The 25,644-nt window shown below is 42.4% G+C and overlaps 1 protein-coding gene across 3 annotated transcripts in view; it reads left to right on the top strand.

Moving 5' to 3' along the window:
- Positions 1-25,644, top strand: part of rab11fip4b (RAB11 family interacting protein 4 (class II) b) — a 39,973-nt gene that overhangs the window by 4,531 nt on the left and 9,798 nt on the right. The window contains exons 1-3 of one of the 3 annotated variants that reach the window (XM_076043272.1): positions 1,074-1,207; positions 24,648-24,898; positions 24,999-25,184. In XM_076043272.1, coding sequence (XP_075899387.1) covers positions 24,681-24,898; positions 24,999-25,184 — 404 coding nt within the window. In that variant the 5' untranslated portion in view covers positions 1,074-1,207; positions 24,648-24,680. Of the gene's footprint in view, positions 1-1,073; positions 1,208-13,012; positions 13,516-24,647; positions 24,899-24,998; positions 25,185-25,644 lie in introns of those variants that run through there. The other 2 variants (XM_076043253.1, XM_076043261.1) reach the window with 2 other exon arrangements.

Here is a 25,644-nt window from a genome sequence, read left to right as displayed (position 1 = left end):
TTAAGCATCTTTAAAAGATTAGTAGGTAAGTAGATACTTCATTCATCCCCTCAGGAAAATTCTGTATATCCCACAGCTCACAGTACACACAATACACACACACACCATAAAAAGACACATAATACACACAACCATAAAAAAAACACTGCCATTCAATCAAACAAAGACAAACAATGTGAGCCTGATGGTGTTTAAAGTGCATCGTATTAATGAATAAAAGAGTCCATACTAAGTAATGAATAAAAGAGCTGAAAGAGTCTGTAGTTGGCAGCAAGAAGGTTGAGCCAGGACCATGGCCTAGGTCAGCAGCGCCTGACCTATTGTAAAATATGTATGCAATATATTCTGAAAAAAAAAAAAAAATTAATAGAAGTGTGAGGTTTCAGATGAATAGGCTTACCATATTGACAATGTAAGAAAGTGTTTTGCAAAGATGCTTTAAAATGTAGTTTTCTTAATGTATACATTTATTTATTTATTTCAAAATATAATTAAATCGAATAATAATTGAAATCTTAAATAATCCTCAACAGGATTTTGTTGTGTTGTGATCTGCACTCAGATTCAAGTAAACAATTAAATGGGCATGAATGGCGTTGTACCTTTGCCGTGCCGTTTGGTTGTACATTACCCTTGTGTCCACTAGGTGGTAGTGGTCATGTACCGATTGCCTGATGGAACGCATGTGCTGTACAGGAACAGACGACAGCATCAAGATACATATGTTCAGAGACCAGACTCGTGCTGTATCCGAGCCAATTGTCAAACAAGTTGCGTTTATCTCAGACACAGATCATTTGTGCAATGTTCTTCCCAATTAGTGACATCAATGCTGTGATCGTACTGACCAAAACTTGATATTAACTTTATAAGGTTGAGAAATAACTGGATACTTTTTCAAATTACCATCAAAGGATTAGGAGAATTAAGAGCCGTCCATGTTTTTTTGTCGCAGTGTAACATTTCTCCTACGCACTGGAGAAGTGCTCTTGAAATATTCACACTGGGTGTAATGCAATATGCTCGCCACCTCCAGTGGGTCTGACATGCAATGCAAAAGACTTCTCTTTTAGATAGCGCTGCCCTGTTTGCACACTTCCCCATCAAACCTGCCTTTAAATGAGTCTCGTTGTTTAGCAAAAGCCTTGCTGTGTGTTTTCCTCAAGAGTCGGGTTCACTCTTTATCACATTTGTCCAGCAGTCGCAGGTAGGTGTGATTTGCAGTTCAAAGTGTTGTTTTGTTGTCTGTGTGCAACGTGTGAGTCTGTCACATTGCAACAGTTGTCTCAAAACCAAAAATGGGATGATGGATTGGAGGGATGAATGAAGATTGTGCCTTTTTCTGATTTCTGCCAACTTGAAGTAGTCACATTCACACACGGTGCATTGGCCTTCAACAGGTGGGAACAAAGCAGACTCTGAATTTAGACCAACTTTATTTCCAGGTGTCCATCGCAGCCAGCAGTTGTCATGCTATCTGTCCACGGTGGTCAGTATTAGTACTAGACTTCGCAGAGCTCTTTTGCTTTAGGTGAATTAACTGATATCAGCATATATATTTTTTCCCTACAGTTAGTACTTTTACACAGTGGAGGTCTTGTATGAAAATTCACTGTCTCATTTCAGTCGTTGATCTTCTCTGTTGTTTCAGACAGCAGATTAAGATATGTGCCGTGTACTTGATTATTGTATTGTAATTGTTGCGTGTGTGCATGCATGTGGTAAAACAGAAAATGATAAGTATAAAATATAGAATTAGGGTATAAAATATAAATGCATTGTGCAGCAAAACACCACTGTTTGTGTTTTGTGGCTTTGCAAACTATGTGCAGCAGACGCTTTCATGTTCTGTCTAAAATGACGTGTTTATAGGGGACAGCATAAATTGCAATAGTTACCTCTGGCTTGTTTGAAGGTAAACCTGAATCAAACCCAGCTTTTGACACATAAGTTCAGCAGACTCATACTGTAGATTAGAGTTAGGGCTGCGATAAACTATGAAATTCTCGTACTCGCCCTGGCTGTGTGGCAGGGGGCATTATCGTGCGTGACCATTGCCCAAAGACCGCTGGGATTGACTCCACCACCGGAGAAGCGGTAACAGAAAATAGATGGATGTTTCTCTTCAGTTAATCATGAGCTGACGTGGGAGCATCAGTAACTACATCGGTCTGTAACCAGCAGGGAGCCTCAGAAAGGCAGATCTTAGGAATATTATTCAAAGTGTGTGAAGGCTGCACTAAACCACAGCCAAGCTGCTGCAGAGCGCTGATCAATAATTTACACCTCATTTTTCCTTGCGGAGAAATGTTGATCTTCTGCTCTTCGAAGCTTCCGTCATATCGCAATTTCTCAGGCTGCTTGCCTCAGAGCTGCTTTCCTGTCAAGACTTTGCTCCTATTTTCCCTGAGTGTTTTCTTCTTCTTCTCCCGTTGTTTCGTTTGATGTCTGTGTTTGCAGTGAGCGCTGGTCCTCTCAGGCCTGTCCTCAGACTGGTATTGTTCTGCTTGTTTGCCTGCGTGGAAGCTGTAGAAGCAAGGTTTGCAGGTCAGATGCAAATCCCCCCTGTTCATCTTGCCACGCAAATCTCATCTTTATGCTCTGGCTTAGTCTTTCTTCTCATTTTGCAAAGAAGCTCCATAATGGGAAAAAGTCTTCAGCAATAATAATTGTCCTCCATCCTCTCAGCTGTTTTCCTCGTGCATCTGTAATTTGCTGGTACGTCTTCATTTTCTAGAAATGTTGTTCTTTCAGTTCTTATAGTTTCCCTCCACGTCTTGTCTGCACATGTTTGCTGTTCTCATGATGTCTCTTTTTTTCTTACTTCTGTCATGTATCTCCCGCCTTCCATGTTGGCGTTTCAGATGAACGCTCAGCGGGGGATAGCTCTGCAGCCTCTGCATTCATTTCATGGTCCCAATTAAGAAGGGAAGTGAGGGAGGGAGGCAGAAGTCATGACAAATATCAGCCTAGTATAATGAGGTAAAGAGGCCAAGCAAAGAAGGAACTGCATAGGGAGGGAGCACAAAAGCCTTTGTTTGATAAACATTGTCTGCTTGCACGATAGGGAAATCAGTGCAACACAACATTGTGTCGTGGAAACGACATGAGGTGACTCTGCCACTTGTCCTTGGTAAACTCATCAAACTCTTCTTATTTCGCTGGTTTTTGAAGTTGTTTTGTTTCGTTTCATCATCGCTTCCTCAAGCTCTGATTTTTTGCTTCGCTGCTTCCGGAGTCTTACTACAGAAGTCTCGCTTCTTGTGTCATGACTTTTCAATGTGGAATTGCGCCATTGCATGCACGCGAGCCAGGTTGAGTGAATCATTTTCAGCCTGAATCCACGTTTATTTTTTTCAGCCCAAATAAATATTTGTTCCAGTCAATGTCTTTAAAAAAGTGGTGCTTTCCTTTTCCTTACAGATTCATAATATACATCTAGTATATCTGGACAAAAATTCAAATGTAAAAAAATATTTTTGTTTTGTTTAATTTGTACGCTGTTAATTTGGTGCTTGACTTTAACTTTAATATTTCAGAAGAACTTACTTACTAAAAAAAACACTACTAAAGTCTATAAACCAGTCTCTATTGCTCAGGAGGATGAATAAAAGCATTAATAGAAACTATTATGGCAGCTTCAGTTCACAAGTTGCCGCAGAAGTTTGTACAATATATTTTAAAAACTTTATTTTACTCAGGATCGCAAAGTGTGCAAGTAGTTTAAAAAAAAAAACAAAGCAGTAAAAATATGATTCTGTTAATTAGTTAATGTAAGCAGCGATGCTACGGCTGCTACGGCCAAGCATAGTGTTATTTCCATTCTTTTCTGATGGACATTTTTATCTTAACATTTAGAGCTGCATCAACACAAGTGCTTTGCCTTGCCTGAATTATGGCTGTTGTGCAGCGTGTGAACCAAGCGGTTATTTTTCCGGCCACTCTAAAAGCCACGGAACTGACGGATAGCCACACTGACAGCTGTGGAAGCCTCACGACACGCTGCCACATCGTGAACTGTGAGGACTGGCGTGATGTGATGGCACATGATGCCAAGCCATCATCACATTTACCACATTTCTTGCGACCAGAGGGAAGCAGCGGGAGCCTTCGCCCTGATGTTGTCCATGAAAACCTTCATCTTTTGTGGTTATGAGTCTCTGAGAATGTTGTGGAGGCACCGGATGCTGCAAAATGATGCCGGCGCTGAAGTTTTGCCAAGATTTGTCAGCATGTGTATACCTTGTCGGCTGAGGACCAAGAGCAAAATTGGTATTCAGCAGTGTGTCGGTTTGTCACAGTGACTGAATTGATTTGGGGTATGGGAAGAAGGTTCTGGAAAGTGCATTTGTTCATGAATACCAATTATGCAGAGCTCTTTTTTTCTCTGACAGAGAGAGACGGGAAACATAAAAGGGTCCTGATGACATGAGAAAGAATAAGAACGATGTGAGTGGATAAGCGAATAAGCGAAAAGCAATCCCACTGAGTTATAGAGGACACAGTATGGATGAGCATGAACTGATGGACACGCAAGAGGAGAGAGATAAAAGTGACAGATTGAATGCAGGCGCTCAGTGGGGAATCTGAAGAGAGTGAACTGAAGTGAAATGGTGAGCGGAGAGAAAAACAAGAGAGGGATAGATAAGGCTGGATAAAAGGAAAGAGAGGGAAAGTCCGATAAACAAAGCAGCGCCCTTTATCTTAATGGATGAGTCATTTGGCCAGAGCTGTGAATGACAGGCCTGTTAGTGGAGGTGACGCTCCCTGGTCTTCCCCTAGTCAGACAGAAACAGGAAGTAAGTAAGTTAATACTGGAATCAGGAGGAAACAACCTGACGGTCTTGGCTGCACCCTACTTCCTGAAATAATGCAGGTGCCATCAAATACAAACTAAAGCCGGCATCACCAGAGGAAGTTAAGAGTCAAAAACTGCAGCATTTGCAAGCAGACAAAGCAGGTTTCAAAGTTGATTTGAAACATGCAGTACATCCATCCATTTGAATTACCACTTGGTAGCCATTGTGAAAAAATACGCAGAGTGGATACAATCAGGGTGACCTTGAGGAAGAAACGATGATGAGGTGATACTACAGAGATTGTGTTGGAAATCTTTTTCACAGCTGTCAGTCACGGCATTAGTGGCATCTGCAGGACAAGAAAGTAAACAGCAGCGGTTTGAGCCAATGTTGTGGGGTTGCAGAACCCTGCTAACTCAGAGAGCAATCGATAGAGAAATGCAGCCCGGTGAATCAGTGAAGGACAACTGTTGTGTTTCCTCACTGTTTGTTTTCTTGAACAAATATGCGTATGCTTCACTTTTCCTATAAGTCAGTAAACGAATATGTAATAAATCGGTAAAAGTTGTTACTTTTCCTCAGTGATGCTTCAGAGGAATTGAGGATGCACACACAACAGACACAATAGGCTGACTAAAACAAGTCATAATTACCTTGTTTGCAAAATATGGATAAGAGCAGTAATCTCTTCCCTACAGTTTTGTTTTTTTACCACCAGTTTGACTTTGTTGGATAATTAATTTTCAAAGACTGTGGTAGATATGCAAATAAGCATAAATACACAAAATCAGAGACACACACACACACACGTGCACACAGTTTGGAATAGAGACAGAACTGCCCGGCAGAGTCACACCAATGACAGTCAAGGGCACAAAGTAGGCGTGATGCTCTTCACTGCAGGGCGATACGGGTGGACTGCCAATGAACGGGAACGTCACATGTTCATCTGGAGATTTCCTCCTCTTTGTATCTATTTTCCTATTTTTAGTCATCCAGATATGGAGAGATTTGATTTCCTTTTAGCTGACCATCCACTTGACTGGAGCGGCTGATGACATTATGAAAATATTGACATTACTACTCACAAGTTTAAAAAAGAAAGACAAAACAGGCTTGTTGTTTCGAAGTGACCTAATTGAAGATGCAGAATGCTGCAGTCAAGTGCACCACTACTTTTTATTTTGTTAAGATGACCAAATTTAATTTAGAGGACTTCTGTGGAGAGCAGAGAGCATTTGCTTAAGAAAACAGAAACACATTTTGTAATGATTTTTTTTCCATCTTTGCATACAGCATCTATATTTCTTATTTTCTTCGAGGTTACGATGCAGAAACATAGATTACACATCATCTGCACGCAAGCTATTAAATGGAAATGGAAGTCCTTTATTTCCCTTCTATCTGATGAATGAAGGGCTTGTTTGCATTCAATTAAAGAACGTTGAAAAAATTGCTGAACACTTTGTAAACGAGCAAAGCCTTTGCACTTTAACGAGAGCTGCGATACGATCTTGCGAGGATTCCAAAAGGGTGCTGTACGTTTGACTTTACGTGACTTTGAGCCTCCTCAGACTCTGTAAGTGCTTGCATCGCCACAGATGGTCGGCGTGCCAGTCGATGGAGGTCACCTCCTGCCAGCAGCATCTGGATGGAGAGCGCGTCGCCCAAATTTACACACCCGGAATACAATCTTGAGATTGAGAGATTGGGATTCGGGCGTGCCTGAATAAGCAAAGATCTGCTGTTTATAGATTTGCATGTTCTTTTTATGATGTCTCTTCAGTGTGAACAGCCGAGGATGGTCAGTGCGTGTTGTGCGGTCACTGTCTATCTCAGCACGGAGATGCGTGATCTCCTCTGGCCTCTCTGTTCGCGATGACAACTATGTTAACACTTCGCCTTCCCAGCATTTGAGCTGTTGAAAGCAAAAAAAAGAAAAAAACTGCATATTTTTCTGCATATGATTCCTTTATCATTGTTCCTTGAAAAAAAAGAAACAGACGATCAGGTAAATACAGACACGTAACCATGTCAACGCAGATATACCATATTAGAGGTTAAGTGTGTAGTATTTGGAGATTTTTAAGAAGAAACTGCGACATCAAGTGGTTACATTTTAGATTTCAGTGCTCTTTCACGCAAGTCCCCTGAAGGACTCCGAATCCTCCCTCTCCTGAGCTTGCCAGTGAACTACGATGGCCTGCGAGCACAAACCTTGATATCTTGTCCGCCTTCTTCTTTGCTGGGTTGTTCACACCTGGCTTCCATAGAAATATGGTGGTGGAAAATGGCAATTAACTGGTAGCAAGACCCTCTATGTAATGTATACTCTTATATACATATAGGAACCTTTCTTACGTTTGGAAAACCAAATCACTTTCATTGTACTGTGAGTATACGCTTATACAGTATTAATGTGTTTATGGACAGTATGTTATGCTTTTACCAATATAAAATTCCAAAACTAAACCAAATTTTACAGAGTGCACCTTTAAGTAACAGCATCTAATGCAGGGACATTTTCATGGATGCACTCCGCTTGCGTGTCTGCACAATTATTTAGCATCAAAGCTAAAATTAGAGTTCACAACAGACACTGACTGAGTAATGGTGCCTCCAATATCCCTGTTAGTCATGACACACTGTGCTCCATCCACCCACACACTGCACACTGTCTCTTTCCGAATGAGCCCAAATAGTCTCTAATGCCAAATTATTATCACATATTGAATTGAATCCAAAAGTCTAGAGCTCCTTGCTGTTTAGATGTCAGCGTATTGTTCACTTGCAGCGCTCGCTGGGAGTTATTGTTGACCTTGTTGCCATCTCTTCTGTCCTGCAGCAAATTCAATTTGAACTCTCCCAGTCAGTTTAAGCGTTCTCCCTGTTCACTACGTCTCTCTGTCTTTTGTCTTTTCTCCACTCTCTTGCACCACCCAAACATGGCTGAGGGCGTGGGCGCCGCTCTGCTCTCCGTCCATCTGTCTTGTTATCCGTTATCGGAACGCAGCCACAGCCTTCTGTTTTTTCGGCCTGATAAAGTGAGAAAGCATGGTCTCCCCAAAGTCAAAAATCTTTCCCACTGAATCTAAGCAGCAACAGCAACAACCTCTGTTTCCATGACCTTGCTACAGTGTTTTGGTTTGGGTTTTTTTTTTAACCAATGTTTTTATGTGAACATGGATCTCATTTCCTCATTTGAATGGTTCTAAATCGCTCATTGTCTTTGTAGTCTTCAGAGATGTTTCTGTCTCGAAGTGTAAAGGACTACCAGTCACAGATACTCATTTACTTGTTCAATAGCTGCCAACAGAAAGTTTGGTTCAAAGCTTTCTGGGGTTATGTTGAACCAGTGTTTATTTTATTGCGTAAACTCTAAAAGGCTGCAATATTTTTCACAATATCTTCTCTGCTGTGCTTTTTTTGGAGGCTGGATATAAATAAATGGTTTGTCTTTCTTTTCACCCACTGTATCGATGAGACGTAAGACTGAAAGCACACAGAGTCATTTCACACACGTCACCTTCCTTCCCAGCTTGAAAGGAGATTTGTTTGCACAAACTGCTTCAAGCGGGTGTTTCTGTCGCAACCCAGTGTCACACACCTAAACAGCTGCCTCAAACCCTTTTTGCACATAAATGAGAAATGTGAGCGAGACACAGTAGGCACTGTTGCCGTAAATGTCCACAGTGGCCAACTTCCTGTGTCAGCAACCAGGTGTCGTGTCCCCTTGCAACTGAAATAACACAAACCTGTTACACCCAAGCCATGCATTTTTAAATCTTTCAACAGTTGGCTTTTTCAGTGAATGATTAATTGTTTTGGGTTTTATTTTTTACCAGTCAACCTTATTGGTTACTGGATATGTTCCTCTTTAAACCAGTAAGGGGCGGGTTTTTGTGACTTTGAAAAATTAGATTGTACGAGTTCATCTGTGCATGACCTGGATCTGTTGGAGGTGGACGGGGTCATTAGTTTCAAAGTCAATAATCTCAGTCAATGGCTCTTCACTCTCCAGTGTCTGTCAGGCTGATTAGCAACAGTAGTCTAGTTGCATTGCTTCGGTTCAGCTCCCACAACAGTAATGATGGTGCTTCCTACCCTACCAACAACAGCGCTTCCTTTAACCTTTAATATAGGTAGCATAAAGGTTGAAACTGCTGGGAAAGTCTGAACATCCTCCTGATAACTTGCTGCACTTCTCCTTCTGCTTTGAGTTGCAGCAACAGGTTGGTTTTGGGGGGGAAAAAAAGCATAAATAGAATTGTGAAAAAGTCTATTTCTTTTATTCTTGTCAATATTACTACTCAAACACAGCTTTCTTTAGATTTGCAAAAGTATTTGCCTCTATGAAAGAACAGACAGTTTAAAACTCTGTAATCATCTGTCAAACAATAAGGTTTTGTCAAGGTAAGAACACAAGTTCTGATAATAAGAATTATTATCATTTGTATGTGTACATGCTTTACTCAGGAGAGTAAACTATATGAACATTGATAGAATTGTTTTTACAGAGATGTAGCTTAACTGCTAAACTAACTTTTGGCGTTGAGATTCAGTTTCTATGATTTTTCACTCTGCTTCCATTGTTTCTTATAAAAATGTCCCACAGATTTATTCTCTTTACGCCATATTTATTGTCAAGCTCTCCCTATGCAGTTGTTTGATTGCATGCACTGAGACTTATTTATTCCCAAACTCAATTTTTCTGTCAAGCCTGGCAGTGAAGATAGCAGCAGAAATGATGCAGCACATTTCAATCTCCCTCCTGATAGCCGGCTCAAAAACTCTCTGACTCGCACTCTGCTTGACCCTTCCAGTGAATACACTCTCATTATACAGTGGTGTGTTCGTGGCAGTCACTTTATAATGCAAAAGCCTTACTTTTCATGACTGAAGTTGTCACCAATTATTGTATATTTTTAAGTAAATACATTTGATGTTTTTAAGTGTTAAATTCATCATTGTTGAGCCTTTGAAAAACGCTAATTTAACAGAGTGTGCTGCATATACAGTACATGCTGCAACTGACCCATTTTTTCCTTCCTATGTAGCACAGATCAGAATTGTGCTGTGAATGTTTCAGCAGGTTGAAACTGCGTGATCAGAGTCAAGCTTCCTTTAAATGTGCAAATTAACTGGATATGATTTTGATATCTCCCAATGTCCAAGCAGCAGATCAGATATCCCGTGGCACTGTGAGTCCTGCCACATACTGTATAAAACGCAGTTGAAACTCCACGGAGGGCTTGTAACTTTCTCTTCTTCTTTAATGTCGTGGGACCCTTCCCAAGCCTGACAGAATGGCTGTTAAACACAACCAGTCCAGCTCCATCAAACTCACACTGTGCCCATAACAATCTAAAGAACAAAAATTCCAAACAAAACATGACTTTCCTTTAAAAAAAAAAAAAAAAGAAAAAGAAATGTTCGCTAGCCTAAAAATAGCTAAAACTTGACTTTTGATTTTGTTTCATCTTCATCCATCCACAGTAGTCTCTTGCTCTTGCTTAATCCCAAAGGTGCTGGCTCCATGCCTGCAGCTGGGTTTTACATTGGTCCATTGCAAAGTCTCCTTGCTTTTTGTTTTACGCCACTGACTTCTAACTGTAAGGAAAATGTAAGCAGCCATACATCAGACATAAGTCACTTTCAAAGGCAGTGAAGTAAGTCGACGGTCAAAAAAAGATTTATTTATAGAAAGAGAGAGGCAACAAATCAGAATTAGGTGTCAAGGCGTGCAGTGTAAATCACACCTTAGTGACTGACTCCCTCCGAGGGTGAAATCTATAGACGCTATCACCTCCACACTCACTCAGCCTAAAATAGCAACCTACAAATCAGCTGCTTTGTGAAGGGTTTCCCTCCCCTGTTCCCTTCACTGAAAAACTCTATCTTCCCTTTGTTTTGTTGGGGTTTTTTGTCCGAGCCTCCCCTCTGCCTCGCTCCCTGTTAGTCCGACCCCTCCCTCCCCCTTTTGCTGTCGTTTGTCTTGCTGCATTGCGAACCCGAGCAGCCGCTTCACAATCCCCGCAGAGCCGCTTCAGCTGATCCCTGCATCACGGAACATTTTGTGTGGTTCATTGCACTACGGTGTGAGGTGCGTCTTGAGGTTTCATTAGTGCACGTTTAGCCGTGATGCCACTAATAAGCCACGTCACGTTTAATTCTCCCCATCCTGTTGCTACAATGCGATAACCATATGGTGTAATGACACTGGCTGTGTTGATCCCTGAACACAACTCTGACGTCACTTTGTAGAAGCACGTCCTGGGGGGGGGGGGGAGTCCTCAGCCTGTAACAGTGCTGGGCTGTTAACGAAGCAGGTAGACATGAATAGAATTGTAAATGGCTTCTTTCAAAAGGGGAAAGGAGGCCAACCCTCCAACAAATTGCACGTAAACAAATAGTCGGAGGCCATTGGTTGAGGCCCTGCCAACGTCTCTGAGGAATGACGGCGCAAGAAACCAGAAGAAGAAGAAGGGACAATGGCCACTCTTAAAAGGCTGCATTCCTTTCTACACAGTTAGGTCTCATTTCACCCACTCTGTGTAAACCAAACCTGTATTTTCCTCAGCTGTGTGAAAAAGAAATAGATCTTCAGAATTTACGAGCCCCCTTTGACACCTTTACATAAGACCGTTTGATCAGCTGACATTCTGAGTGTGAGTCACAGAAACACTGGAAATATGTGGACAGGTTTGAAGATAAAAGGACATGGATAGAGCAAGAACAATACACCCTGACATTTCCATGTCGGCATTAGATTTTGGCTTGTCAGCGATAAGCTTTTGTCAGGGACGCCTGAGTATAACTGCTAAAATAATGCATTAAGTACTGAAAACCTGAAGGCAATTTGCCATTTGAATATCTGCATATACAGTGTGTAATGATTTAATGGGTACAGTACAATGTCAGTTCATTCCAGCAGCCCAGTGCAGTTGTTAGTGGTTTACACTTACATGTTGGTTAAAGAAGAGGACAAAAACAGCAGCAGATAAAAAGAAAACAGAGACTCTCATCCATCTCCTTGTGTTTCAGCCAGAGCTGTGAGAGCTGTGGGAATTCTTGTGATGGCAGTAGAGGTTGTGATTTATGTTTCCACCATACGGTGCACAGGTCCCGCAAAGGAAAGTAGGACAGCAGTAACATTAGGCCACTGACAAAGACAAAATATATATTCTTTCAACATTTCATTTTATCATCCAAAATTTCTAAATTGCCCCCCTTTAACTTTCTTGTTGAGAAGTAAGAAGTATTTGTCCGGAACACTGCCAAAAAACTCCTATAAACACACGTTCAAGTGGATCATTTCATTTTTGGCCTTTGTCCTGACACTTCTACCTTCAACCTATAACCTTCCCAAAGGCTTTTACTCTCTCGTGAGGTGGTTTTTCCAGACGTATCCATATAGAGGTATATCGCAAAAGTGTCACGGAAACACTTTTTTCGCATTTCCACATCTGCGGACGTGACGTACGGGTCACGTGACCAGTTGACTTAAAGTGAAAATGGTGCGTTACGTTTGGATGGAGGAGGAGACAGAATGTTTTACAAGTAATCAAAGAGAAAAACATGACAACCATTCTTGTGGGTTATGAAAAGCACTATATAAATCCAAGTTATTATTATTATTATTATTATTATTATTATTATTATTATTATTATTATTATTATTAAAATGCACATTTATGTAAGGAATTTTGTACCTCCATCCTCCTCAAAATGGGGTCTCACGGGTCGACATTTGACGACTTTAATTACGGCTTACGCGCTTCACACCATTCAATGGAAACACCTGCAAAATACAATCGTAATTTCTCGAAATTTTAGAAATATCGCTTTTATTTTGCGAAAAACTGTGATGGAAACGTAGCTCTCCCTTGAGTTGAACATGTGAAACTGCTGCGTCACTAGAAACACACACACACAAAGGTGAGACACTGAGAATGCAAGTGGCAGCCGTCACCTCCCACACAGGCCTCCTCTTCAGACTCAGCAGCAGGCTGGGCTTCACATGCTAATACAGCCCGAGTGAGTGTGCAGCAATGTGAGGACTCTCTCTGGCTCCGCCCACACAAGCCAGTCGCTAAGCAACCGTCCGTGAGGAGGGGCGGGGTTGCTGGGGGAAGGAGGCGGGGCCATGAATTCAACAACTGTTGCCTGATCTGAGCTCCCCCCACCCTCCCAACCCAACCCCGTGTGCGTGCGTGCGTGTGCGCGCACGAACGCGAGTCAGCCGGCGAACCAAGCAGCCAGTCAGCGGCGAGGGAAAGTGTGCTAGGGTGTGAAGTTCAAAGTCTGTGGTTGTGTTTGTGTGCGTGCGTGTGTGCGCGCGCGCGTGTGTTTGTGAGTCTGTGCGTAACAGGGAGAGAGAGGGAGAGAGAGAGATAGAGAGAGAGAGAGAGAGGGAGAGAGAGAGGGTGGGACAGAGAAACCGTTTCTAGGAGAAGCTCGGCAGCCGGCTCATGATGAACGATCCATCCCGCAGCGCTCCTCCGCCTCTGTTTGGATTCTAACACCACCACCACCACCACCACCACCACCGGGGACTCTGAGGATTTCTGGGGGAGGGAAAAAAAAAAACACCTGCGCCTGCGTTAAGTGTGTTTCGCGTACAGCCCTTTTGGGAAGGCAGGGCGCACGGCGGATGAGTTCAGCGGACCAGGGCTCGGCCGGTGGACACCATGGACTTCCCTCACTAGCGAGCCGGGTAAGAGCGCAGCCCGCAGCCTGCACCCTGCACCCTGCAGCCCGCAGTCAGCCATCCGGAAAGTGGGCATGATGAAAGGACACTTGACAGAATGGGAGCAGACCAGTGGACGGACTTACGCAGGGAGAAGGGTGGTGGGAGGGGGGCGCAGGGATGTGAGGCAGCAGAGGCAGTTTTTTAGAGGAGGGTTCGCCCCTCTGGTTGCTGGGTGGCTGGCTGGGTGGGCAAAGCCCCATTGTCCCGCAGGCTTTTTAGCCTGAATGTGAGTGTTTTGCATGTGTTTGACCCGTCCGCCTCCCTCAGCTGTGTGTGTGTGTGTGTGTGTGTGTGTGTGTGTGTGTGTGTGTGTGTGTGTGTGTGTGTGTGTGTCATCACGCTGCTGCACCATCCGCTCCCCTCTCATCAGCACCCCCTCCGACCGACCGCCTTTCCCTGCCAGCCAGCCGCTGTCCCTGCTGCTGCTGCTGCTGCTGCTGCTAGCTCGCTGGTTACACCTCAGCATCTGCCTGATGTTAATGCGATTAATTGGGAGTTCACGGTTTTCAAGAACCAGGCGGAGGTGACAGGAGCGGGACAGATTTAGCTCGACCAGGTGCAGGAGGAGCGAAAAAGAAATAGAACCGCCACGCGCATTGATACAAGTGCATTGACAGCTTAGACGCCTTTGAGGTGAAGGTTTTTGTTTTGTTTTTGTTTTTCAATGCAGCCCAAAAGAGTGTCAGGTTGGGTTTATTTGGGTCATGGTTCAGTCAAATAGCCAAGTTTGTTCTGTAACAACAGCACTGTGTTTTGACCCGAGCAGGTGTTCCGTATACACAATACAAGACTCATAGTGGCGTAAATGTGTTTTCCCTTAAAACTCTTGTTACTGTAACAGTTGTTTTGAAACTGTCAAGCTCACCGGATTTACTGACAATTGAGCATTAGAGTCGTATGGCCAATGGGTGATTCTTGTATTGTAAACTGAATTGCCCCGTATGTATGGGACAAATAAAGTTTTCCGGATGTGAATCTGAAGCTCTGTCTCGGCTGACCTGACGGGTGCTTCAGCTTGTTCAGTCATGTGCTGATGACAACACAACAGAAACTTGCCCTTCAAAAGCGAGTCGAGCTTTATTTGTTTTGTGAGGCTCGCCGCTGTGACACATCACGTCAGCCTCCGTCGTGGTTTTGAATACTCCTGGTCTGTGACTGGACATTACATAATGAGATTTTCTCTTCTTTAGCCGTACAGGAAGTCTCCTGTCGACTGGAACGGCTCAAACCAACCCTGGGAAATGTTTTGGTTTTCCCCGAGGTTCATTTCGCGTTTGTGATGGAAGCGGTTGTTTTGTCATCATAATGTCTTGCTTTGTCTCCCTGAAAGACGTTGACACGACGCCAGGTGTCTCTGACAGCGTACATTGTGTACACCAGGACTAGAATAACTAGATTAGCTTTAGCGCTAATCTGGTACTGGGTGAATGGAGACTAATCTGCAGCAGTTACAACAGTCTGTTCCTTTTTGTTCTTTTTTTTCCACTCTTTCTGATGTCCCTTGAGGTCGACCTTCTTCCAAAGCAGATATTCTAAAAAACAAAACAACAACATACATTGTCGATGAGTTAATCCTCTGAGTGCCAAAGCTAGGCTGAAGCTGAGGCTTTGCTCTATATCTGCAGCTCCCCTGGTTCTATTAACATTTTGATTGACCTCCCACCACTGAGCTGTGGCAAGGCAGGGGCCTGACCACCTGTTGACAAGGACGCAAGGGCTGCGCAACAGCTGCTTAAGAAAAAGAGAACTTGTGATGCCAGAGAAAGATATTGCAGGGCTTCGCGCTGTTTTGTCGTCACCGGACATGAGTTTTGAGACACATTTGACACATCCAGGAAGCTGAACACAAAAAACTGAGGTGTGTGTGTGTGTGTGTGTGTGTGTGTGTGTGTGTATGTTAGTCATAACAAGGAGCCTTTTCCCAGAAGATGAAATCCATGATTGATTGTTCACGGGACCCTGACTCAGACGTCTCATGTAAAAAAAAAAAAAATCAACTTGTCTTAAAAAAAAAAAAGGTACTTGCTATTTACCATGAAATATACACCTTTCACAGACAAAACCAGATATCTGAGGATATAAACCTGTGGAATGGGACGTTTGTCAGTGCTACACGCCCCGTGTGGTTGAAGCAGTAGCTTGTTAAGTTCAAACACTCTGTAAGCACTTGTCAAACAAAGTCGAGAGCGAGCAGTTGACACCCTGTGGGCAAACGGACAAATGAACCGCTCCTCACACCGCACACACACACACATGCGCGCACAAACACACCTACCTTTCTGTTGATGGGACAATCTCTTTTAATTATGCTTTGGCACAACTGCAAACTTTTGACCTCAGGTTGGGTTTTCAGCTTCACAAATCAGTGCCCCTTTTCCGTCTAGTTTCCTCTGCCCTCACCGACCAGTTGATGATGTGTGCACGCCGTGTCCGGAAAAGTGTGATATGACTTTAATTCACCTTCTGAGCGTAATGAGGATTTCTTTTGTCTCCCAAAATGCCCTTCAGCAAATATGTTTTGACTGAGTGTGCAGCTTCACTGTGCAACACTTGTCGCAGGCCCATATTTTAAAACTGTAAAGATGAATTGTTTGTTATTAAAAGTACAATGAACACACTGATCTGGAGGCGCAAGCACCTAATGGAACATAATTGCTTAGAATCAAAGAATGTATTTCAGGTTCTCCTAGTTTAGCCGCCTTTTATGGATGCACACCCACACGTGCTAAACGGTTCGCAACAGTCATGACGGCAACAATTTGTAAACATCTATTAGTTTGTAGCCGCCTCTTCACTTCACACTCGGTTAGTCTCAATATAAAACTCTGCAAAGGGTTTGAGTCATCCTTAAATCACCTGTCTCTTTGCTCATATGTTACATTATTCCCATGGTATTGAAAATAGTCATCTTAGTGATTTAGCTATAGTACTGATACTAATAGTAGTAAGTATATATATAGCATTACAGACAACGAAATATGGCTGAGAATACTTTATGAGGAAAGATACAGATTTAAATAAAACACAGAAAAATGTCTTTTCTGTTTAAGAACATTAAGTAAAAGAGTCATCTTAAACTATGACAAAATGCATATGTATGAATTATTATTATCATTATTATTATTATTATTATTATTATTATTATTATTATTATTGTCATCATCATCATCATCATCATCATTATTATTATTATTATTATTATTATTATTATTATTATTATTATTATTATTATTATTATCATTATTATTATCATTATTATTATTATTACCACACTCAGTTTCACCAAGTGATTTGAAGAGAATTGGTGAGTTGAGTGGCCAAAGATCCAGGTGTGACTTCCAGAACTGAACTAAAGCTCTTTCTGTGCTGAACCGGAGCAGCAAACCACAGCACACACAGTTCTGGGGATTTGTGAGAGAATCTAATCCCAGTTTCATTCAGTGTCTGCACCGTGTCTCGTGTGAGGTTCCAGTCCCTCCCTACTTTGCCCTTTGTTCTGTGCAGCATTCCAGGTAATCCAAGTAGCAACCTGTTCCCCTTCTGACTCAGGTTGAAACTAATATGTGTGCGATTGAAACACCAAGTGCGCAAGTGGTGATAATGTTTCACTATTTCCACCGACTCCGCGAGCAGAGAACAAAAGTAGATGTTTTTGGGGTGGTGTGTGTATTTGTGTGTCTCAAAGGTCTCCTACCTACACTTTTGGCATAGAAAATGTGACTGCAGTGCTGTGCGTGCAGTGAGCAAGTTTGCAGTATTTATTGCCACATCCATATTTGCAAATAGAGAAGATTTGTGAGCTAATATGAAGACCATTTTCATACCAGACTCCAGTGCAGCAGCCTTGCATGATTAATTACCCAGTGACTCTATAGATTTACTGTATTAAACCTAATTAGCCCTCTGTTTACTGCCTTCTGCAAAAATACCCAGCTTGAGCGTCTTTCTAAAACAGATTATTTGTTGTACAGCAACAGCTGTTTTGCAGTCTGGATGTATATGTTGTTATACATAAAACATTGGTAAAGTGAATTTTACATGATATTAGAATCCTTTTAAAGTATGTTAGTTATTGTGGTTAGTCATGTCAAATCAGATGACGCTGCACACTGTATGGAGCTTAAACCCTCTTTTGAAAGCATTCGAGTTTGGATGGAAAGTCACAGCTGGTGTGACCTCTTGTATGTTTGACCCTAATCAAATTGTCTGACCACAGTAATATTGGTCAATAGCATCAGTTTGTCTGTGAGGTGCATGTGAACTGATTTTATGTCAGCATCAGAAAATACTAACGACGTTCAAGTTCTTCGAACCTTCAAATTCAAAGCACAAAGTATTCCGTCATCAGCATGCTATATTAGAAACAAAACATCTAATCTCGACGTCGAGAGGTTTGGATGATGAAACGTCGGAACTCGGATGACAAATGGAGGCGGCGGTTAATCACCGGGGCTCCTGTGAACTCGATGGCCCTTCTCCTCTGGCAAAGCCTCCTTCGCCCTCCTCTCCCAGCGCCGCTTGTTAGCTGCTGGTGAGATCTGAGACTCGCTGCAGTCAGACTGCTGAGTATCAGAGGCAGAGGGGCTTTAAATGATTCACTTTATAGGTGAATATTTCTGCGGCGGCAGCTTTTAAAGAGCCTCGGGGCTTAGAGGGGAGGAGGGGGGAGAGGAGGGAGGGGAAGCTGGGAAGGCTCTGCAGCGAAGCCCCTCTCATCTCTGGAGCTCAGACTGACAAACACAGAGAGCGCCGTCTCCTCCCTCCGCCTGTCTCGTCTTATTGTTATTTTTCGCTCCTATCTCGCCTTTACTTCGCTCCCCATTTTTTCAGTCTTTTCATCATTCGCCTGCTATCGCCGTCGTCCCTCTCCTCTGCCGACTCACATTGAATCTCAGCTTCATCAGCGTGGATCGATGCGGGCGGTGTCAATTCATGTATCCGCTCGTCTCTCCCCTCAGGCCTCAGCACTCCGTCTTCCTTCGGTCCGGCCTTCTCTGTTGCACAGCACTTGTTAGGCATCGGGGCAGCAAGGAGATTTTTTTGTTTTGTTTTGGGGTTTTTTTGTGCGACAATAGTCACACCGCAAAAGAAACCAGGAAGAAACCTTTTTTTAAACAGCCAAATCTGTGTTTCTATTTGCACAACAGCAACTATGTTGCTCAGTCACGCTCACCGTCCAAAATACACTCACGCTGCTTGACATGCTTCCAAAATGCTCACCGCTGATATTTGTTTGTGTGCAAACTCAAAGAAAAATAATGTGGTGCTGACGCATTGCATGGCCTCCGTCCTGTCTTTCTTTCTTTTGTTGTTATTTTTTGTTTGTTTTTTAATGGAAACAAGCAGCTATTTGAGAATCAAGCCTGTATAGTGGGCTTAAAGCAGAGTGATGCCCGTGTGTGTTCATGCAATGGGTTTTGTGAACAAGACCCATTGCATGTTAGCAATGGGTCTTGTTCTGCGAGCAACAACATGGGTTATGGATATCACAACAGTTTACTGCATCATCAGCAAAACCAAATCTTATCAAGTCGTGGTCTGCAGCCTTCTATTCCTTTATTTTATTTTCAGAGCTGTGAGAGCTTTGAGTTGCGTGGTCACCTTTTAGTTCTCCTGTGTGCCAGAGGGGCTGATTAATGACTTGTTCAGCATGAAAGGGGTATTGACTCTCAGCAGGGACTGATGGCTGTGAGGAGGGTTGGACAGAGAGGCAGTCTCTTCCTATAAGAGGGGAGCAGCCCTGCCTGATGTTGCACCTGATCATGAGTTAAAGCGTCTGATGGCTCTCAGATTGAACGCTGCTCTGAGCCTAATTAGTTCTCCTAATTGCGTGGGATCGAACGCACCCTCTGATTGTTCCTGTGTGTTTACTGTTGCTGCGCTTTTTGTTCATTTACAACAGTACACGGTGGTTAAATTGCCTTTTTCAAGTGCAAAATACATGAATTTCTTTTGCATCACTCAGAAGAGATAAGCAAATAGTAAAAGAAGATAATCCCCTTCTCCCTCTTGCAAAAGTCCCCACATTTCTTTTTTAAACTTTCCTTCAGATAAGCTCATGTGCAGCTAAAATTGACTTTTCATCACAGCTTCACATCTCGTCACTCGCCCACTGTTGGGAGGGAATACAGTAGACGGAGGTGGTGGTGCAGTGTTGATTTGAGTAGACTTTGAGTTTCTGAGAACAACCGTTGTAACAAAGAATATCTTATCACAAGTCTTTATTGGTTTATGATCTCAGTACTGGCTCTGAAAATGTATTTTGTACATTTTGTCTTGTGGCACTTCTTGCCACACTGTCTCAACTCTTCTTTTGCAAGCCTTTCTGTAACACAGACCCGCTGCTCCCCGACCTCCTTTTTAGGGCCGAGTCACTTCAGTCCCCTTTCTGCCTAATTCTGATGCGCACTTTGACCCTCAGTTGTGAGTTGTCCTCACCACGTCTAAATGCACTGAGTGGCTGCCATGTGATTGGCCGTTTGGCAATTTGCGTTGCTGGACATTGTACCTAATAGTCAAAAAACAAATCTGCCTTATTTCAATCAGTGTTATTTGAGTGACAGTTTGCGCTCCCCAGTTCCGACGGTGATCTTTGGCCGTATTGCATAATAAGTGTACTGTTGTCCGGGACAAATACATTAGTCTGCTTGCTGAGTTTCAGGATTGCGGTAAAAGGTCCTGGTAACCCCGGCTACAGATCTGACTTTGCAAATAGGCTTAACTGAACTTAGTGAAGAATCAAGTTCTTTTGCATTCCCCTCAAACAGATTTACAAAGTGTTGCACAGGTCTTAGCAGAACATGTGTCCCTTCTGTAAATGGCTTCAACAGATTTTAATTTCCCCCCTCCCTGCTTTCTATCAGTATATGGATGGTAGAGCCGATGTACATGTACAACCTCACTTTTTCACGTTCATCCACCCTCAGCGTGTACTCGACGAGTCTCCGAGCTTAACCGTTCCTGTTACGTCCAGACTGGTCCTAGTTTTGTGTCTCATACTTTACCTTACTCTCCGTCTCACCCGCTTCTATTGTTGCTGGACAATCAGATCAATCAATTTCCACATGCCTGACTTGGATTTTCAATACAAACATATTGAATACATACAAACAACATGTTTTTTTTAATCCTATATGATGTAATCAAGTGTACTTAATCTATCACACATGATTCAGTAAACAAGCGAAGTCGAACAGGGACACGATAGGACTCATTGACTCGCATGTAGATATTAACCTAATCAGATCCCCCACACAATGACCGCAACAGCACAACACGGCCAGTTTATTTAACCCACATTTCTCGTAACAAACCAGAAGTGACTTTTCATTCCTCCTTCCCGCTCAGGCCGTTGACTCACCTGGGTGAAAAGGAAGACGAGCAGGAAAGAACTGATCGGATGTCTGCTTTTTAACTAGGTCAGGCCCTGCAGCGGCACTCTCGTGGAGAAATCAGACTTCATTTAATCTCAAATCTTGTGCTACGGCATGCGTGCGCAATGCAAAACTAGATAGAGAATCTTGGAGAATCTGTCCTGTCACTCTGTCGTCTCAGCTGAAGAATAAAAATTGCAAAAAATATAATAATCTCTGGACAAAACTAGCAGGGAAAATAGTTTAGTATTATCTCTGTTAAACACAATTTAATTTTATACAATGTGAAAAACATTTTTGATAAACTTGAATGAGTCATTAGTGAGTCTTCTCCTCTTTATACTAATATAGTATGTGCTTTATATGATACAAGAAATATTAATTAATACAATGATGATAAATAATGTTGTACTTTTGTACTTTTTTATATTTCTGTTAATGTCACTGATGTTATCAAATGTTCACCACTTGAACTGTAATACCAGTCAAAAAAAAAACTAACAAAAACAAAACAAAATACATTTCGGCTGAAGGGTGATATGGAGGCGTATCAGGTTCCTGGCAGAGCTGCTGCAGTATAAAAAAAAGAAAAAGAAAAAGAAAAAAAAAGCAGAAGTCAAATTTGTTTTCCTCCTTTCAGAGCCACCAGCAGAATAGCTGTGTTTGTTCCTCGGGCGACGAGAGAACTCTGCCGACTCATGTTTTGGCAGCTAGCGGCGGCAAGCTGTTGTGCAGCTGGACCCGACTCACAGACGACGTCTATATATATGTACTGCACTGTAAACACAGAAAGTGCCCTGTTTTTTTCCTACGGCGTCTCTTAATTAGCCTCACACAGGCGTCCCCTGGGTCGTGTTGTTCCGTGGGTGTGTTTGTTTGAAATGACCAGCGTCATAAACGGGCTAATGAACTTCCTCAATGACGATATCTGTTCCTAAACACGTGACTCTGAGCCTCTGACGTTCTCCTACCTGAACAAAGATCAACAAAAACCTGTTCATGATGAGTCTTCAGAATAAATCCAAGGTCTGCCAGCTGCTGCACTGCTCCCACTGTCGCTGCCTTTCCATTACAGGTTTTACAAAATAAAAGAGATATTTCTAAAATTTCGACAAAGTACAATTGCGATTTGAATGCGCGAGATTTTATGTGCATTACGTTTGCATATGTTGGTTGTTGTGTTTCTCTTTGATTACTTGTAAAAAATATTCCGTCTCCTCCTCCGTCCAAAGATAAAGCGCCATTTTCACTTCAAGTCAACTAGTCACGTGACCCCGTACGTGTAAATGAGAAAAAAACGCTTTTGCGATATAGCTCTATATCGATACGTCTGAAAACCCCCTCATGACAGTGTCAAAACCTTTTAGCCATATTTGAGAGTTTTTTCAAGTTAGGCTGTTTCCATTACCAGTTTTTTATTGCGGTATTTAGGTTTTGCGCAATTGTAGGGGTCATGGAAACGCAGTTTATGATGGCGTCATGGCTGCAAATGGTGGAAGTGGTAGTAAATATACACGTTTAGATTTGACCTACATGTTGGGATAGTTCTTAAATCTACCCATCATCAGCATCATTTCCACATTGCAAACAACCTTTAGGTGTCTTTTCCAGCTTGCTTGCCTGACATTTTGTTGCTGTAGGTCAATGAGAAGCACGTGTAGAAGGCAAAACAGGAAGGCAAAAGCTCCTGAGCCATGTTGGCTCTCTGCTGCGGTGCAGAAATTCAGAGCTGAACTGGTGCTTGCACTTCATTATTCAGGCCACCATAGATGTAGATAGATCTCAGTCTCTGCCTCTTTAGTGATTGTATGAAATGCTACCTTAACTTAACCCAGACTAGCACTGGGTGATATTGGTTTTGCAGTATAGCACGGTATTTTTCAAATTAATCGGATCAATTTCACAATTTATGCCATTATTTTTCTTTTTAGAATTGAATGGAATGCCTTTATTTATCCGTCGTTCGGAAAGTTTACATGATTCCAGCAACATGTAGTGCAAAGAGAAGAAAAAAATATTCATTATAAAGAAATAAAATATTTATAGAGTAAAAAAGGAAAAACAAAAATGTTTACATCTTATGGACAGTTTGGATTATTTATGTTAAATGATATACATAACATTGAGATATAAATAAGTGTTTTATTGCAACTTCATGCATGACTGGGTGTTACTGCAGTAAATTGCCTTGGAATGGCGTCTTTGATAAAACACATTTTTAAGCAACATCTCATTCGTCTTTTCTGTTGTTTTGGTTTGGGTTTTTTTTTGCCAGCAGTAACCTTACACACTGAAGTGGATGATGCATTCTTGATATTCCAAGACGTGTTTCCGGCTCAGGTGTCGCAGCAAGTTGCTTGTGTTGCCTCCTGCGGCTGCAACCTTAGCCCGACAACGTTTGCCGAGGATTGTTGTTTGCGTGACATCATGTTTTAAAATCCACACGGCAGACACGCCTCCTTGGTTAGGCACAAGCTCTTCCGTCTGTTAAGTTCCGCCCAGCACCACCTCAGACTATTTTGTATTTATCCCTTTGCCTTTTATTTATGTCTTCCTCAACTCTTTTCCTCTCCCATCTTGTCTCAGCCTCTCACTGAGTTTGGGGTTCCTCTTTCTTTCCCTCTTGGCTTTGCTCCTCCATCTCCTCCGCTCACTGGGTAGGTGCATTTTTCTGTAAATAGGTGGGAGAGTCTTTCTCGGCCTTTCGCTGACTTGCTACCTCACACGGTACCGACTCCACCTCTCAGCCGCTCAGGCCTGCTGAGTTAAGTCCTTGTTCTCCGTGGCGTGGGGCCAGAACTGAGCCATTCAGGAGTGAAATGAGATGGAGTAGGGCTGCTGACCTTTGACCCCTTACCCTTTCACCCCTTACGGCTTTCAAACCCCCACCATGCCAACTTGAGACCCTTCCCACAGTGAAGGAATTTATTAAATGGGAAATTCCCCTCACGACAGAATCCTCTTTAGCTCAGTTAAAACCATTGGAATTAACAATGTCTGAAGTGCAGCTCGCAGCATGTGAATCTCACCCACCCTCACCTTTTGTAGTGGTGTTAGAATAATATTGTTCTGCTTTTGAAAGGTTTTATGCTCATGCTTTGACTGTATGTGCAAAAAAAAAACAGTTTATGTCTTTACATGCAGTCAGAAATTCTGTTGATTCATCATATGTCACTAGTCTGGTACAGTTGCCAATGTGTATGTATGTGTGCATTTGTATTTGTGCATATACTGTGTGTGTACATATATATATGTGTATATATATATATATAAATATATATACATATATATGTATATATATATGTATATATGTGTATATATATACATATATATATATATATACACATATATACATATATATATATATACATATATATATATGTGTGTATGTATGTAAATATATACATGTGTATATATGTATACATACTGTATGTCTGTGTGTGTATACATATAAGACTGAAATGTTTCCATAATGATAATACTAGCCAGCTGCTGCACTGATGTTGCATTTTGTATCGTACCCTCGTCTTTTTTATTCTAATGCATTTCATTTTCGGGTTTTTTGTATCACCACAATCTGATGATACCATCAGCATCTGATTTAAACAATTGCGAAAGTTTGCTTTCAGCCAGGCTGTGGAGTTTTAAGGAGCAACTTCTGTCAACCCTGTACATTAGCCTCTGCATTAAATGTGTTGGACGTTTGTTTGTGTGTTTGCGCAGGGATGTGAGAAGGAGCCGGGTTGTCCGGTCATCATGTGCACACGGGCCTATCCTGACCTTGTCCCTGAGTGCCAGCTGTTCCCGGAGGAGGTGGAGGAGCCAGAGGAGGAGGTGGCAGACGAGGGCAGGGAGAGGGAGTCGGACAGAGACAGCGCTGTGGGAAGCACCCAGGGGTCAGACACCTCTGACAGCCTGATCAGATCAGGGGACAAAGAAGACGCACTAGGGGACCTCTTTTTTCCTGGGGAGAAGTACGATTTTTAATCCTTTGTTGCCGTTTTCTTTATAATAAAGTGATAAATACTTCAAGCTCAATGCTGACACCAAAAATCTCGGCTCCTTACTTTGCAGGTGCCCTCAGACGAGCGTCTCGGTAACGTCTGACCTGTCGACGCGTTCTTCGGCCTCCCTAAACGAGGAGCAGTTTGAGGACTACGGTGAAGGCGAGGAGCCCGACTACATTCCCAGCAGCCCCTGCCCCGACGACGAGATCCGCACCAACGGATACTCTGACCTCGGCTCGTCCGTTCCCTCCAGGTAGATGAGAATAAGAGGAGAACATTGATCCACACGTGTATATCGAGCTGGGCTCAACACACATACATTGAACAATGTCTCTGTCAATAGTTGTTCTAACTGTTTGTTTATTTGTTGAGTCAGATCTTCTGTGTCCAGATGAACCAAAGTTGCACAGACCCTTATGATTTTGCAACTGGGATATTAGTAGTATTGTGTTTTTTCATACAAAACCATTAATGTTCACTGTTGTTTCAAATAAAAAGTTAGTTTAGATTGGTATAAAGTGCAGCTTTATCAGTGTCAGTGCCATTTAATGGAGTCTGGAGTCTTAATATTGACATATTGTAACAGTTCACATTTAGCACAATTCACTTGTTAAGGCAAATTATTCCGCAACAGCTTTAATCATAAGCTGGGAATCTATTAAAAAAAATTTTAAATGGGATGGAAAAAATGGGTTGGATTCTGTTATTTTATT

This window comes from Nelusetta ayraudi, unplaced genomic scaffold (assembly GCF_046127955.1).
Source record: "Nelusetta ayraudi isolate G7.1 ecotype Tasmania unplaced genomic scaffold, CSIRO-AGI_Nayr_v1 ptg000004l, whole genome shotgun sequence".
Lineage (NCBI taxonomy): Eukaryota > Metazoa > Chordata > Actinopteri > Tetraodontiformes > Monacanthidae > Nelusetta > Nelusetta ayraudi.
This window is presented reverse-complemented; position numbering and strand designations above follow the sequence as displayed.